The sequence below is a fragment of the Oncorhynchus gorbuscha genome, linkage group LG13 (genome assembly GCF_021184085.1).
Source record: "Oncorhynchus gorbuscha isolate QuinsamMale2020 ecotype Even-year linkage group LG13, OgorEven_v1.0, whole genome shotgun sequence".
NCBI classification, from domain to species: Eukaryota; Metazoa; Chordata; class Actinopteri; order Salmoniformes; family Salmonidae; genus Oncorhynchus; species Oncorhynchus gorbuscha.
The window spans coordinates 41193831-41208848 of record NC_060185.1 but is presented as its reverse complement, the minus strand read 5'-3'; the positions used below and the strand labels follow the sequence as shown (position 1 = coordinate 41208848).

The 15018-nt window shown below is 46.7% G+C and overlaps 1 protein-coding gene across 1 annotated transcript in view; it reads left to right on the top strand.

Moving 5' to 3' along the window:
- The window catches only part of LOC123992880 (delta and Notch-like epidermal growth factor-related receptor), an 80175-nt gene that overhangs the window by 30426 nt on the left and 34731 nt on the right, over nucleotides 1–15018 (top strand). Inside the window, exons 2-3 of the mRNA XM_046294487.1 lie at nucleotides 9475–9801; nucleotides 10035–10132. Coding sequence (XP_046150443.1) covers nucleotides 9475–9801; nucleotides 10035–10132 — 425 coding nt within the window. The remainder of the gene's footprint in view (nucleotides 1–9474; nucleotides 9802–10034; nucleotides 10133–15018) is intronic.

The following is a 15018-nucleotide window of genomic DNA, read 5'->3' as shown; positions in this document are numbered from 1 at the left end:
TCTGCGTGTTGAAGTCTGCCCCTAGCTATCCGTAAATTTAAAAAACAAGAAAATTGTGCCATCTGATTTTCATATTATAAGCAATTTGAAATAATTTATACTTTTACTTTTGATATTTAAGTATACTTTTGCAATTAGATTTACTTTTGATACTTAAGTATATTTAAAAACCAAATACTTTTAGACTTTTACTCAAGTAGTATTTTTCTGAGTGACATTTACTTTTACTTTAGTCATTTTACTCAAGTATGACAATTGGGTACTTTTTCCACCACTGCCCCGTGGTGCTAGTCTCAGACCTGAAAAGATTTGGCCAGGTGTAGCACCAGGACTACCTGGGAGTTTTACCAATCCTAACTCCATATATTGTACATTAAAACTGTATTATTGTTATACCCTACACACCATCACTTTCAATTATCTCTATGCCATCTATAATTCAGTATGCTTTACTGAATGAATACATTTACATTTAAGTCATTTAGCAGACGCTCTTATCCAGAGCGACTTACAAATTGGTGCATTCACCTTATGACATCCAGTGGAACAACCACTTTACAATAGTGCATCTAAGTATTTTAAGGGGGGGGGGTGAGAAGGATTACTTCATCCTATCCTAGGTATTCCTTAAAGAGGTGGGGTTTCAGGTGTCTCCGGAAGGTGGTGATTGACTCCGCTGTCCTGGCGTCGTGAGGGAGTTTGTTCCACCATTGGGGAGCCAGAGCAGCGAACAGTTTTGACTGAGCTGAGCGGGAACTGTACTTCCTCAGTGGTAGGGAGGCGAGCAGGCCAGAGGTGGATGAACGCAGTGCCCTTATTTGGGTGTAGGGCCTGATCAGAGCCTGGAGGTACTGAGGTGCCGTTCCCCTCACAGCTCCGTAGGCAAGCACCATGGTCTTGTAGCGGATGCGAGCTTCAACTGGAAGCCAGTGGAGAGAGCGGAGGAGCGGGGTGACGTGAGAGAACTTGGGAAGGTTGAACACTAGATGGGCTGCGGCGTTCTGGATGAGTTGTAGGGGTTTAATGGCACAGGCAGGGAGCCCAGCCAACAGCGAGTTGCAGTAATCCAGACGGGAGATGACAAGTGCCTGGATTAGGACCTGCGCCGCTTCCTGTGTGAGGCAGGGTCGTACTCTGCGGATGTTGTAGAGCATGAACCTACAGGAACGGGCCACCGCCTTGATGTTAGTTGAGAACGACAGTTTGTTGTCCAGGATCACGCCAAGGTTCTTAGCGCTCTGGGAGGAGGACACAATGGAGTTGTCAACCGTGATGGCGAGATCATGGAACGGGCAGTCCTTCCCCCGGGAGGAAGAGCAGCTCCGTCTAAATCCTCAGCCTGCGGTGAGAGTTGATATTGAGCTTGTTCATTTTGTTTGCCGTGGTAGTTCTGCTCGGAGACAGCTCTCTCATCTACTCCTAAGCAATTCCATAATAAATGGTATATGTGTGTGTGTGTGTATGTGAGGGGCTGAAGAATGGCCAGCAGCTCATCCCACTTCTTCCACCACCACTTCCCCCACCGCCTCAAATCTCTCTCTCTGTCTCTCTCTTCCTTTCTTTGTATCTCTCTCTCTGTCTCTCTCTCTCTGTCTTTCTGTCTCTCATGTACACAAGAACCTTCTTTCAATATTATTGATCCTTATTCGCTTCAGGACAATTAGCAAGTTGATCATTTTAACTTGTGAAGCAATACATTTTTGCTCTAAAATATCTTTAGATCACACCGTTAGCCCTATCCCTGTGCTTATAGGCAGTAGTTGCCTATCAAGAGAAGTAGGCGAGCCAATTGCACCAACAGCTTTACCATTCATACACCCAGAGGAACTGATTGTATTATGTTGGGTGTTATATGATCCTATATGCTATATGTTGTCAGTTACGTAGGTGACAGAGTTTGTGACAGGTTTCACATGCTATGTTGGTATTATGTTACGTGTGTGGAACCTTTAGAGATGTTAGCCTACAGTATATACTGTATCCAGAGTAGAGGTCGACCTATTATGATTTTTCAACGCCGATAACGATTATTGGAGGACCCCAAAAAAAGCTGATACCGATTAATCGGACGATTTTTATATTTGTAATAATGACAATTACAACAATACTGAATGAACAATTTTAACTTAATATAATACATAAATAAAATAAATTTAGTCTCAAATAAATAACGAAACATGTTCAATTTGGTTTAAGTAATGCAAAAACACAGTGTTGGAGAAGAAAGTGAAAGTGCAAAATGTGTAAAAAAGCTAACGTTTAAGTTCCTTGCTCAGAACATGAGAACATATGAAAGCTGGTGGTTCCACATTCCCAGTTAAGAAGTTTTAGGTTGTAGTTATAATAGGAATTATAAGACCATTTCTCTCTATACCATTTGTATTTCATATACCTTTGACTATTGGATGTTCTTATTGGTACTTTAGTATTGCCAGCGTAATCTCGGGAGTTGATAGGCTTGAAGTCATAAACAGTGCTGTGCTTCAAGCATTGCTAAGAGCTGCTGGCAAATGCACAAAAGTGCTGTTTGAATGAATGCTTACATGCCTGCTGCTGCCTACCACCGCTCAGTCAGACTGCTCTATCAAATATAATTAATTAATTATAATTATAATATAATAAACACACAGAAATACGAGCCTTTAGTCATTAATATGGTCAAATCCTTAAAATATAATTTTGCGCTTGCTGTGCCGTCAGAGACTCTGGGTTCCTGCCCAGGCTCTTCCGCAGTCGGCCGCGACCGGGAGGTCCGTGGGGCGACGCACAATTGGCCTAGCGTCGTCCGGGTTAGGGAGGGTTTGGCTTGTAGGGTTATCCTTGTCTCATCGCGCACCAGCGACTCCTGTAACCAAGGTCGCCAGGTGCACAGTGTTTCCTCCGACACATTGGTGTGGCTGGCTTCCCGGGTTGGATGTGCGCTGTGTTAAGAAGCAGTGCGGCTTGGTTGGTTTGTGTTTCGGAGGACGCATGGCTTTCGACCTTCGTCTCTCCCGAGCCCGTACGGGAGTTGTAGCGATGAGACAAGATAGTAACTCATAATTGGATACCACAAAAAAGGGGGTAAAATTAATATTGTTAATATGTTTGTGTATTGATTTTAAGAAAGGCATTGATGTTTATGGTCAGGTACATTATTGCAACGAATGCGCTTTTGTTATATCATCACCCGTTTGGCAAAGTGTAAGTAGGCTGTGATTCAATGATAAATTAACAGGCACCGTATTGATTATATGCAATGCAGAACAACCCTAGTAATATCATGAACCATGTGTAGTTAACTAGTGATTATGTGGAGATTGATTGTTTTTTATAAGATAAGTTTAATGCTAGCTAGCAACTTGGTCCTTTTGATGTTGCACTCGCGTAACAGGTGGTCAGCGTGGTTTCCTCGTGGATTGCAATGTAATCGGCCATAATCGGTGTCCAAAAAAGCAGATTACCGATTGTTATGAAAACTTGAAATCAGACCTAATTAATTGGCTATGCCGATTAATTGGTCGACCTGTAATCCAGAGGGAGTGTGGTGCTAGCCGTCAGAGGCAGTTTTCCTAGTGTGTCTTGGTTGCGGTGGCTGGGTCTGTGGGCCGTGCTACAGCTGTGTGACCAGGTCAGCAGTCTCTCTGAGGGGTTGTGGAGTGGGCTGTTGGGCCACTGTGCGCCTCCAGTGTAGTGCTCTAAGTGGTTCTGATAGAGACTCATGAGAAAACACTTGAGAGAGTTTAGTGCTAATAAGATGTGAGTCAGTCTTAGGGAAAGCAGGGCTGTTAATGACGCTCTCACACATAGTTTCACAAACAATCTCACACAATCACACACACACACACACACACACACACACACACACACACACACACACACACACACACACACACACACACACACACACACACACACACACACACACACACACACACACACACACACACACACACACACACACACACACACACACACACACACACACACACTTGGGGATTCTACATGAGTATCATCAGCATGCTGTTCACACACTCTCAGACTTTTGTTCTGTTTCTTTTGCTAATGGGAACTGAGTCACACACACGTTTGAATGGTGTGACTGCCTGAGGTGGCAGATATCTGGTGCTTCTGGAATTCTGTGGTGGGAAGAAAGATGTTTGACTCCTGTAAGAACCTGTCACGCCCTGGCCATAGAGAGGCTTTTTATTCTCTATTTTGGTTGGCCAGGGTGTGACTAGGGTGGGCGTTCTATGTTCTTTTTTCTATGTTTTGTATTTCTGGTTTTGGCCTGGTATGGTTCCCAATCAGAAGCAGCTGTCAATCGTTGTCTCTGATTGAGAACCATACTTAGGCAGCCTGTTTTCCCACTATGGGTTGTGGGTAGTTATTTTCTGTTTAGTGTGTTTTGCACCTGACGGAGCTGTTTCGGGTTGTTTCTTTTGTTCCTTGTTGTATTTAGTGTTCAGTTTATTAAAATAATGATGAATACTTACCACGCTGCATCTTGGTCCTCACCTTCCACCAACGGTGGTTACAGAACCATTCCTCACACATAACAAAAGCAAGGGTCGTATTCATTGAGGGCACACTCAATGACAAAACATTTTGCAACGGAAAACAAGAAGGGTTTATTTTTAGACAAGTTCAGATGTCTCTTCTTGTTTCAGTCCGTTTTCCATTAGGTGCATAATGAATATTACCAATAAGTCCTGGACTGGAGTCAACATGGCTTTTACTTTTTTTTCACCTTTATTTAACCAGGTAGGCCAGTTAAGAATACGTTTTTATTTACAACTGCGACCTGGCCAAGATAAAGCAAAGCAGTGTGACAAAAACAACACCACAGAGTTACACATAAACAAACGTACAGTCAATAACACAACAGAAACATTTAAACTCAGCAAAAAAAGAAACGTCCTCTCACTGTGAACTGCGTTTATTTTCAGCAAACTTACCATGTGTAAATACTTGTATGAACATAAGATTCAACAACTGAGACATAAACTGAACAAGTTCCACAGACATGTGACTAACATAAATGGAATAATGTGTCCCTGAACAAGGGGGGGGGGTGTCAAAATCAAAAGTATCTGGTGTGGCCACCAGCTGTATTAAGTACTGCAGTGCATCTCCTCCTCATGGACTGCACCAGATTTGCCAGTTCTTGCTGTGAGATGTTACCCCAGTCTTCCACCAAGGCACCTGCAAGTTCCCAGACATTTCTGGGGGGAATGGCCCTAGCCCTCACCCTCCTATCCAACAGGTCCCAGACGTGCTCAATGTGATTGAGATCCGGGCTCTTCCCTGGCCGTGAACACTGACGTTCCTTCATGTCTTGCAGGAAATCACGCACAGAACGAGCAGTATGGCTGGTGGCATTGTCATGCTGGAGGGTCATGTCAGGATGAGCCTGCAGGAAGGGTACCACATGAGGGAGGAGGATGTCTTCAATGACAACAAGCTCAGTCCCATGAGTCTGTGACACACCGCCCAAGACGATAACTGACCCTCCACCTCAATATCGATCCCGCTCCAGAGTACAGGCCTCGATCCTGCTCATTCCTTTCGACGATAAACGACAATACGACCATCACCCCCGGTGAGACAAAACTGTGACTTGTCAATGAAGAGCACTTTTTGCCAGTCCTGTCTGGTCCAGCAACAGTGGGTTTTTGCCCATAGGTTACGTTGTTGCCGGTGATGTCTGGTGAGGACCTGCTTTACAACAAGCCTACAAGCCCTCAGTCCAGCCTATTGTGGACAGTCTGAGCACTGATGGAGGGATTGTGCATTCTTGGTGTAACTCGGCAGTTGTTTCCATCCTGTACCTGTCCCGCAGGTGTGATGTTCGGATGTACCGATCCTGTGCAGGTGTTGTTACATGTGGTCTGCCACTGCGAGGACGATCAGCTGTCCGTTCTGTTTCCCTGTAGCGCTGTCTTAGGCGTCTCACAGTACGGACATTGCAATTTATGCCCTGGCCACATCTGCAGTCCTCATGCCTCCTTGCAGCATGCCTAAGGCACGTTCACACAGATGGGAAGGGACCCTGGGCATCTTTCTTTTGGTGTTTTTCAGAGTCAGTAGAAAGGCCTCTTTGGTGTCCTAAGTTTTTATAACTGTGACCTTAATTGCCTACCGTCTGTAAGCTGTTAATGTCTTAACGACCGTTCCACAGGTGCATGTTAAGTCATTGTTTGTAGTTCATTGAACAAGCATGGGAAACAGTGTTTAAACCCTTTACAATGAACAGCTGTGAAGTTATTTTGATTTTTACTAATTATCTTTGAAAGACAGGGTCCTGAAAACAGGATGTTTCTTTTTGTGCTGAGTTTATGTACATTTATGTGCAAATGTAGAAGATTAGGGAAGTAAGGCAATAAATAGACCATAGAGTCGAAATAATTACAATTTAGCATTAACACTGGCGTGATAGATGTGCAGATTATGATGTGCAAGTAGAGATATTGGGGTTAAAACGAGCAATAACAAAGATAACAGGATGCAATTTTCTGTTTGAAAAATATAGCCTTCCAGGATACCCAGGCCAGGTCGATTTGAAAGGCCTGCTCACTGAAGTGTTTTAGGGAGCGTTTGACCGCGGACCCATTATGGATGCAGGCAATTAGGCAGTGATATCTGAGATCCTGGTTGAAGACAGCAGAGGTGTATTTAGAGGGCAAGTTTGTCAGGATGATATTTAAGAGGGTGCCCATGGTTCCCGATTTAAGGGTTGTACCTGGTAGGCTCCTTGATAATTTGGGTGAGATTGAGGGCATCTAGCTTAGATTGTAGGATAGCCGGGGTGTTAAGCATATCCCAGTTTAGGTCGCCTAACAGTATGAACTCTGAAGATATATGGGGGGCAATCAATTCACGTGTGGTGTCCAGGGCACAGCTGGGGGTTGAGGGGGGTCTATAACAAGCTGCAACATTGAGAGACATGTTTCTGGAAAGGTGGATTTTTAAAAGTAGAAGGTCGAATTGTTTGTGCACAGACCTGGATAGTATAACAGAACTCTGCAGGCTATCTCTGTGGTAGATTGCAACTCCGACCCCCTTTGGTAGATCTATCTTGTCAGGAAAAGGTTGTGGTTGGGGATGGAAATTTCAGGATTTTGGTGGCCTTCCTAAGCCAGGATTCAGACACGGCTAGGACATCCGGGTTGACGGAGTGTGCTAAAGCAGTGAATAAAACAAACTTAGGGAGGAGGCTTCTGATGTTAACATGCATGAAACCAAGGCTTTTACGGTTACAGAAGTCAACAAATGAGAGCGCCTGGGGAATGGGAGTGGTGCTGAGGGCTGCAGGGCCTGCGTTAACCTCTACATCACCAGAGGAACAGAGGAGGAGTAGGATAAGAGTACGGCTAAAGGCTAAAAGGGTCGTTGAGTGCGTTCAGAACAGAGAGTAAAAGGAGCAGATTTCTGGGCGTGGAAGAATCGATTCAAGGCATAATGTACAGACAAGGGTATGGTAGGATTTGTGTACAGTGGAGGTAAACCTAGGCATTGAGAGACGATGAGAGAGGTTTTGTCTCGAGAGGCATCAGTTAAGCCAGGTGAGGTCACCGCGTGTGTGGGGGTGGGACAAAAGGGCTATCTAAGGCATGTTGGGCAGGGCTGGGGGCTCTACAGTGAAATAAGACAATAATCCCTAACCGAAACAGCAATAGACAAGGCATATTAACATTAGGGAGAGGCATAGGTAGCCGAGTGATCGTAGGGTCCAATGAGTAGCAATAGGTGAGCCAGGGAGCCGTTTCAGTTGTCGCTACTACGCTAGCTGGAGACATGGCGATTCAGGCGTCACAATGGAAGAGTTTGTTGAAATCACCTCGGACGATTACATCGGCAGACCAGTCACGATGGATCGGTGGGGCTCCGTGTTGGCAGTAAAGGGTCCAGGCCAATTCGCAAAAGAGGTATTGTAGCCCAAGAATTAGCTGGTGGACCATCTCGTGTAGCCGGGAGATGAGCCTAGCTCAAGGCTAACTGGTCCTTGCTTCGGGACAGAGACGTTAGCCAGGTGTAGCCACTCTGATTGCAGCTAGCTAGCTGCGATGATCCGGTGTAAAGGTTCAGAGCTTGCGATAGGAATCCGGAGATGTGGTAGAGAAAAATCAGTCCGATATGCTCTGGGTTGATATTGCGCTGTGCAGACTGGCGGGTATTGAGCTGAGGCTGGCTGGTGTCCGAGTTAACGGTGAAGACCGCTAGCAGTAGCTAACTGACTACTAGCTAGTAGCTAGTTAGCTGGCTAGCTGCTGATGGGGGTTCCGCTTCTATATAAAAATAGCAGATCCGTACCACATTGGGTGAGGCGGGTTGCAGGAGAGTATATTCAGTCCGTAGATGGAAAGTGAGATGGAAATATGTATGAAATATATACGAAAAAACCCCAGAGGAAAACAAAATTTACACGGGACAGGACAAGACAAAACACACATCCGACTGCTACGCCATCTTGGAACCTACTTAGCTTGATCTTCTCTCACCTTCAAACACTTTTGTCAGAGTTTTTTTCTCTCTCTAAATATGGTGAATTATTAATGGGAGAAAGCAGCATGAAAGAGACTGCCAGGGTCCATTAAAGTAATGTGTGCGTGATAGTGACAAACCTTGTGCCTCTGGTTGCACATATGAGTTCAAACCCTAGGTTTGTTCGCAGAACATTTCTGATTACTTATGGACATAACCGGGAAGCCTGTTACCGGGAAGCCTGTTACCGGGAAGCCTGTTTATAACTGTGCATTAATGTATCATTTGTTGTGGCGTTTACAAGAACAATACAGCTAGCATGTGACGAGTGGACATATTTGCAACAGGCTTTCGCAAGTAGAGAGAGTGAAAAGCAAAGAAGACAAGAAAGAGGGAAAAGAACATGAAAGGAGAGACACAATAGGAAGGATAATATAATAATAATAATAATAATAATAATAATAATATTATAAAATAATTAATAATAATAATAATAACAATAATAATAATAATAATAATATAATAATATAATATAATAATAATAATAATAATAATAAGAATAATAAATAATAATATAATAATAATATAATAATAATAATAATAATAATAATAATAATAATAATATGAAAATGAGATTTGGTAAACTGAGCTCTCTTATCTTAGACGCGCTGCAAATATAAAACTGCCGTAGAACATTGCACTCTCTGCCACTCTTGGTTTTGCAGCCTAAGCAGGAAAAGTTGTAATAAACATCCAGGTGTTAATAATGGACAAGGGGAGAATCCTCTGAGCCAATGGTGATGGCTGTTACAGAATAGTGAGGATACAGCCTACGTTTCGATTGACACCCTATTCCCTATGTAGTGTACTACTTTTGACCAGAGTCCTGTGAAGTAGTGGTTGTTTGAGATGCAACCATAATATACAGTGGTTTATATATTGAGTCTGATATGGACGTTTCGTTTCCCATGTCATCTATAGTCATTTTCCCTTTCCTCTTTGTGTTGTCAGTTTTTCACAGACCCCTGTGCCAACAGCCCATGTTTCCATGGCAACTGTAGCCGCAGTGGTGAGAGCGAGGAGTACACCTGCGAGTGCAGCGAGGGGTACGAGGGGGAGAAGTGTGAGCAGGGCACCTTGGACCTGCTGCCTGTCTCCAACTGGGATCCTGCCACACCCCCTGCCCCCGAACAGGCCACACCCGCCACACCCACAACCGCCACTCAGCCCTCCCAGCCAACAACAGTGTCCAGCACCACGCAGGCCCCTCCGACGCTGCAGCCGTGGCAGCCTAAGGCTGGACAGAGACTCTTGGTGGTGCAGTGGGAGAAAGAACAGGTCAGAGATGAATGCTACCTGTACTCGATTAGTCCCAACAGTCCAGCTGACCAGCTTGCTAGGTTCAGAGTTCACAGAACTTCTTTATTTGTCTGATAAAATAATGACATTTATCCACTTGCTGCCTCATGTGTGTATCTTTGTGTATTTCCATGTATGTGAGTGCCTGTGTGTATGTGTGTCTCTGTGTATCCATGCATGCATATGTGTGTATGTTTTTGTTCCTGTTGCAGGTGACGGAGGGACTGCACTGTGTGAGTCCTGAGCTGTGTGAGCTGACCTCTGGAACTCTGACTCTCTCTCCAGAGGTGCCTGAGGAGACTGCCATCAAGTAAGAGCCCTGTATTGCATGTACTGGTACCTTCCTCCCCTGTTTATTCTAACCTCTCCCTTTCTCACCTGTTTATCCTAACCTCTCCCTCTCCCATGTTATCCTGTACTCTCCCCTCTCCCTCCCTCTCCTGTTTATTCTAACCTCTCCCTCTCTCACCTGTTTATCCTAACCTCTCCCTCTCCCATGTTATCCTGTACTCTCCCCTCTCCCTCCCTCCCCTGTTTATTCTAACCTCTCCCTCTCTCACCTGTTTATCCTAACCTCTCCCTCTCTCCCCTGTTTATCCTAACCTCTCCCTCTCTCCCCTGTTATCCTATACTCTCCCCTCTCCCTCCCTCCCATGTTTATTCTAACCTCTCCCTTTCTCCCCAGTTTATCCTAACCTCTCCCCCTCTCCCTCCCTCCCCTGTTTATCCTAACCTCTCCCTCTCTCCCCTGTTATCCTATACTCTCCCCTCTCCCCTGTTTACTCTAACCTCTCCCTCCCTCCCATGTTTATTCTAACCTCTCCCTCCCCCCCTGTTTATTCTAACCTCTCCCTCTCTCACCTGTTTATCCTAACCTCTCCCTCTCTCCCGTTATCCTATACTCTCCCCTCTCCCCTGTTTACTCTAACCTCTCCCTCCCTCCCGTTTATTCTAACCTCTCCCTTTCTCACCTGTTTATCCTAACCTCTCCCATGTTATCCTATACTCTCCCCTCTCCCTCCCATGTTTATTCTAACCTCTCCCTCTCTCCCCTGTTATCCTACACTCTCCCCTCTCCCCTGTTTATTCTAACCTCTCCTCTCGCCCTCTCCCCTGTTTATCCTAACCTCTCCCCCTCTCTATCCCTCCCCTGTTTATCCTATCCCCTCTCCACCCCCCCGTTTATCCTATCCCCTCTCCATCCCTCCCCTGTTTATCCCATCCTCTCTCTCTCTCCCCTGTTTATCCTAACCTCTCCCTCTCCCCTGTTTAACGTATCCCCTCTCCAGCCCTCCCCTGTTTATCCTAATCTCTCCCTCTCCCCTGTTTATCCTATCCTCTCTCTATCCCCTGTTGATCCTATCCTCTCTCCCCCTCTCCTGTTTATCCTATCCCCTCTCCATCCCTCCCCTGTTTATCATATCCTATCCTCTCTCCCTCTCTCCCCTGTTATCCTATACTCTCCCCTCTCCCCTGTTTATTCTAACCTCTCCTCTCGCCCTCTCTCCCCTGTTTATCCTAACCTCTCCCCCTTCCCATCCCTCCCCTGTTTATCCTATACCCTCTCCATCCCTCCCCTGTTTATCCTATCCTCTCTCCCTCTCCCGTTTATCCTAATCTCTGCCCCTCTCCCCTGTTTATCCTATCCCCTCTCCGGCCCTCCCCTGTTTATCCTATCCTCTCTCTTTCCCCTGTTTATCCTATCCCCTCTCCATCCCTCCCCTGTTTATCCTATCCTATCCCTCTCTCCTCTCCCCTGTTTATCCTATACTCTCCCCTCTCCATCCCTCCCGTTTATCCTATCCTCTCTCCCTCTCCGTTTATCCTATCCTCTCTCCCTCTCCCGTTTATCCTATCCTCTCTCCCTCGTTTATCCTATCCTCTCTCGATCCCCTGTTTATCCTATCCCCTCTCCAGCCGTCCCCTGTTTATCCTATCCTCTCTCTCTCTCTCTCCCCTTTTTATCCTATCCTCTCTCCCTCTCCCCTGTTTATCCCAATCTCTCCCTCTCTCCCTGTTTATCCTATCCCCCTCTCTCCCCTGTTTATCCTATCCTCTCTCCCCCTCCCCTGTTTATCCTATCCCCGCTCTCCCCTGTTTATCCTATCCTCTCCCTCTCCCCTGTTTATCCTATCCTCTCTCCCTCTCCCCTGTTTATCCTATCCCCTCTCTCTCCCCTGTTTATCCTATCCTCTCCCTCTCCCCTGTTTATCCTATCCTCTCCCTCTCCCCTGTTTATCCTATCCTCTCCCTCTCCCCTGTTTATCCTATCCCCTCTCCTCCCCTGTTTATCCTATCCTCTCCCTCTCCCCTGTTTATCCTATCCTCTCTCTCTCCCCTGTTTATCCTATCTCTCTCCCCTGTTTATCCTATCCTCTCTCTCTCCCTGTTTATCCCATCCTCTCCTCTCCCTGTTTATCCCATCTCTCTCCCCCTGTTTATCCCATCCTCTCCCTCTCCCCTGTTTATCCTATCCTCTCTCTCTCCCCTGTTTATCATATCCTCTCCCTCTCCCCTGTTTATCCTATCCTCTCCCTCTCCCCTGTTTATCCTATCCTCTCCCTCTCCCCTGTTTATCCTATCCTCTCCCTCTCCCCTGTTTATCCTATCCTCTCTCTCCCCTGTTTATCCTATCCTCTCTCTCTCTCCCCTGTTTATCATATCCTCTCCCTCTCCCCTGTTTATCCTATCCTCTCTCTCTCCCCTGTTTATCCTATCCTCTCTCTCCCCTGTTTATCATATCCTCTCCCTCTCCCCTGTTTATCCTATCCTCTCCCTCTCCCCTGTTTATCCTATCCTCTCCCTCTCCCCCTGTTTATCCTATCCTCTCCCCCTCTCTATCCCTCCCCTGTTTATCCTATCCCTCTCCACCCCCCAGTTTATCCTATCCCCTCTCCATCCCTCCCCTGTATATCCCATCCTCTCTCTCTCTCCCTGTTTATCCTAACCTCCCTCTCCCCTGTTTAACGTATCCCCTCTCCAGCCCTCCCCTGTTTATCCTAATCTCTCCCTCTCCCCTGTTTATCCTATCCTCTCTCTATCCCCTGTTGATCCTATCCTCTCTCCCCCTCTCCTGTTTATCCTATCCCCTCTCCATCCCTCCCCTGTTTATCATATCCTATCCTCTCTCCCTCTCTCCCCTGTTATCCTATACTCTCCCCTCTCCCCTGTTTATTCTAACCTCTCCTCTCGCCCTCTCTCCCCTGTTTATCCTAACCTCTCCCCCTTCCCATCCCTCCCCTGTTTATCCTATACCCTCTCCATCCCTCCCCTGTTTATCCTATCCTCTCTCCCTCTCCCGTTTATCCTAATCTCTGCCCCTCTCCCCTGTTTATCCTATCCCCTCTCCAGCCCTCCCCTGTTTATCCTATCCTCTCTCTTTCCCCTGTTTATCCTATCCCCTCTCCATCCCTCCCCTGTTTATCCTATCCTATCCTCTCTCCCTCTCCCCTGTTTATCCTATACTCTCCCCTCTCCATCCCTCCCGTTTATCCTATCCTCTCTCCCTCTCCGTTTATCCTATCCTCTCTCCCTCTCCCGTTTATCCTATCCTCTCTCCCTCGTTTATCCTATCCTCTCTCGATCCCCTGTTTATCCTATCCCCTCTCCAGCCGTCCCCTGTTTATCCTATCCTCTCTCTCTCTCTCTCCCCTTTTTATCCTATCCTCTCTCCCTCTCCCCTGTTTATCCTAATCTCTCCCTCTCTCCCTGTTTATCCTATCCCCCTCTCTCCCCTGTTTATCCTATCCTCTCTCCCCCTCCCCTGTTTATCCTATCCCCGCTCTCCCCCTGTTTATCCTATCCTCTCCCTCTCCCCTGTTTATCCTATCCTCTCTCCCTCTCCCCTGTTTATCCTATCCCCTCTCTCCCCCCTGTTTATCCTATCCTCTCCCTCTCCCCTGTTTATCCTATCCTCTCCCTCTCCCCTGTTTATCCTATCCTCTCTCCCTCTCCCCTGTTTATCCTATCCCCTCTCTCCCCCCTGTTTATCCTATCCTCTCCCTCTCCCCTGTTTATCCTATCCTCTCTCTCTCCCCTGTTTATCCTATCCTCTCTCCCTCTCCCCTGTTTATCCTATCCTCTCTCTCTCCACTGTTTATCCCATCCTCTCCCTCTCCCCTGTTTATCCCATCCTCTCTCTCCCCCCTGTTTATCCCATCCTCTCCCTCTCCCCTGTTTATCCTATCCTCTCTCTCTCCCCTGTTTATCATATCCTCTCCCTCTCCCCTGTTTATCCTATCCTCTCCCTCTCCCCTGTTTATCCTATCCCTCTCCCTCTCCCCTGTTTATCCTATCCTCTCCCTCTCCCCTGTTTATCCTATCCTCTCTCTCCCCTGTTTATCCTATCCTCTCTCTCTCCCCTGTTTATCATATCCTCTCCCTCTCCCCTGTTTATCCTATCCTCTCTCTCTCCCCTGTTTATCCTATCCTCTCTCTCTCCCCTGTTTATCATATCCTCTCCCTCTCCCCTGTTTATCCTATCCTCTCCCTCTCCCCTGTTTATCCTATCCTCTCCCTCTCCCCTGTTTATCCTATCCTCTCCCTCTCCCCTGTTTATCCTATCCTCTCTCTCTCCCCTGTTTATCCTATCCTCTCTCTCTCCCCTGTTTATCCTATCCTCTCTCTCTCCCCTGTTTATCATATCCTCTCCCTCTCCCCTGTTTATCATATCCTCTCCCTCTCCCCTGTTTATCCTATCCTCTCTCTCTCCCCTGTTTATCCTATCCTCTCTCTCTCCCCTGTTTATCATATCCTCTCCCTCTCCCCTGTTTATCCTATCCTCTCCCTCTCCCCTGTTTATCCTATCCTCTCCCTCTCCCCTGTTTAACCTCGCCTCTCCCTCTCTACCTCCCTCCTGTTTATCCTATCCTCTCCCTCTCTCCCCTCCGTTTATCCTAACCTCTCCCTCTCTCCCCTGTTTATCCTAACCTCTAACTCCCTCCCCTGTTTATCCTCTCCTCTCCCTCTCTCCCCTCCGTTTATCCTAACCTCTCTCCCCTGTTTATCCTAACCTCTCCCTCTCTCCCCTGTTTATCCCCTCCCTCCCTTTCCTATTTATCCTAACCTCTACCTCCCTCCCGTTTATCCTATCCTCTCCCTCTCTCCCCTCCGTTTATCCTAACCTCTCCCTCTCTCCCCTGTTTATCCTAACCTCTCCCTCTCTCCCCTGTTTATCCTAACCTCTAACTCCCTCCC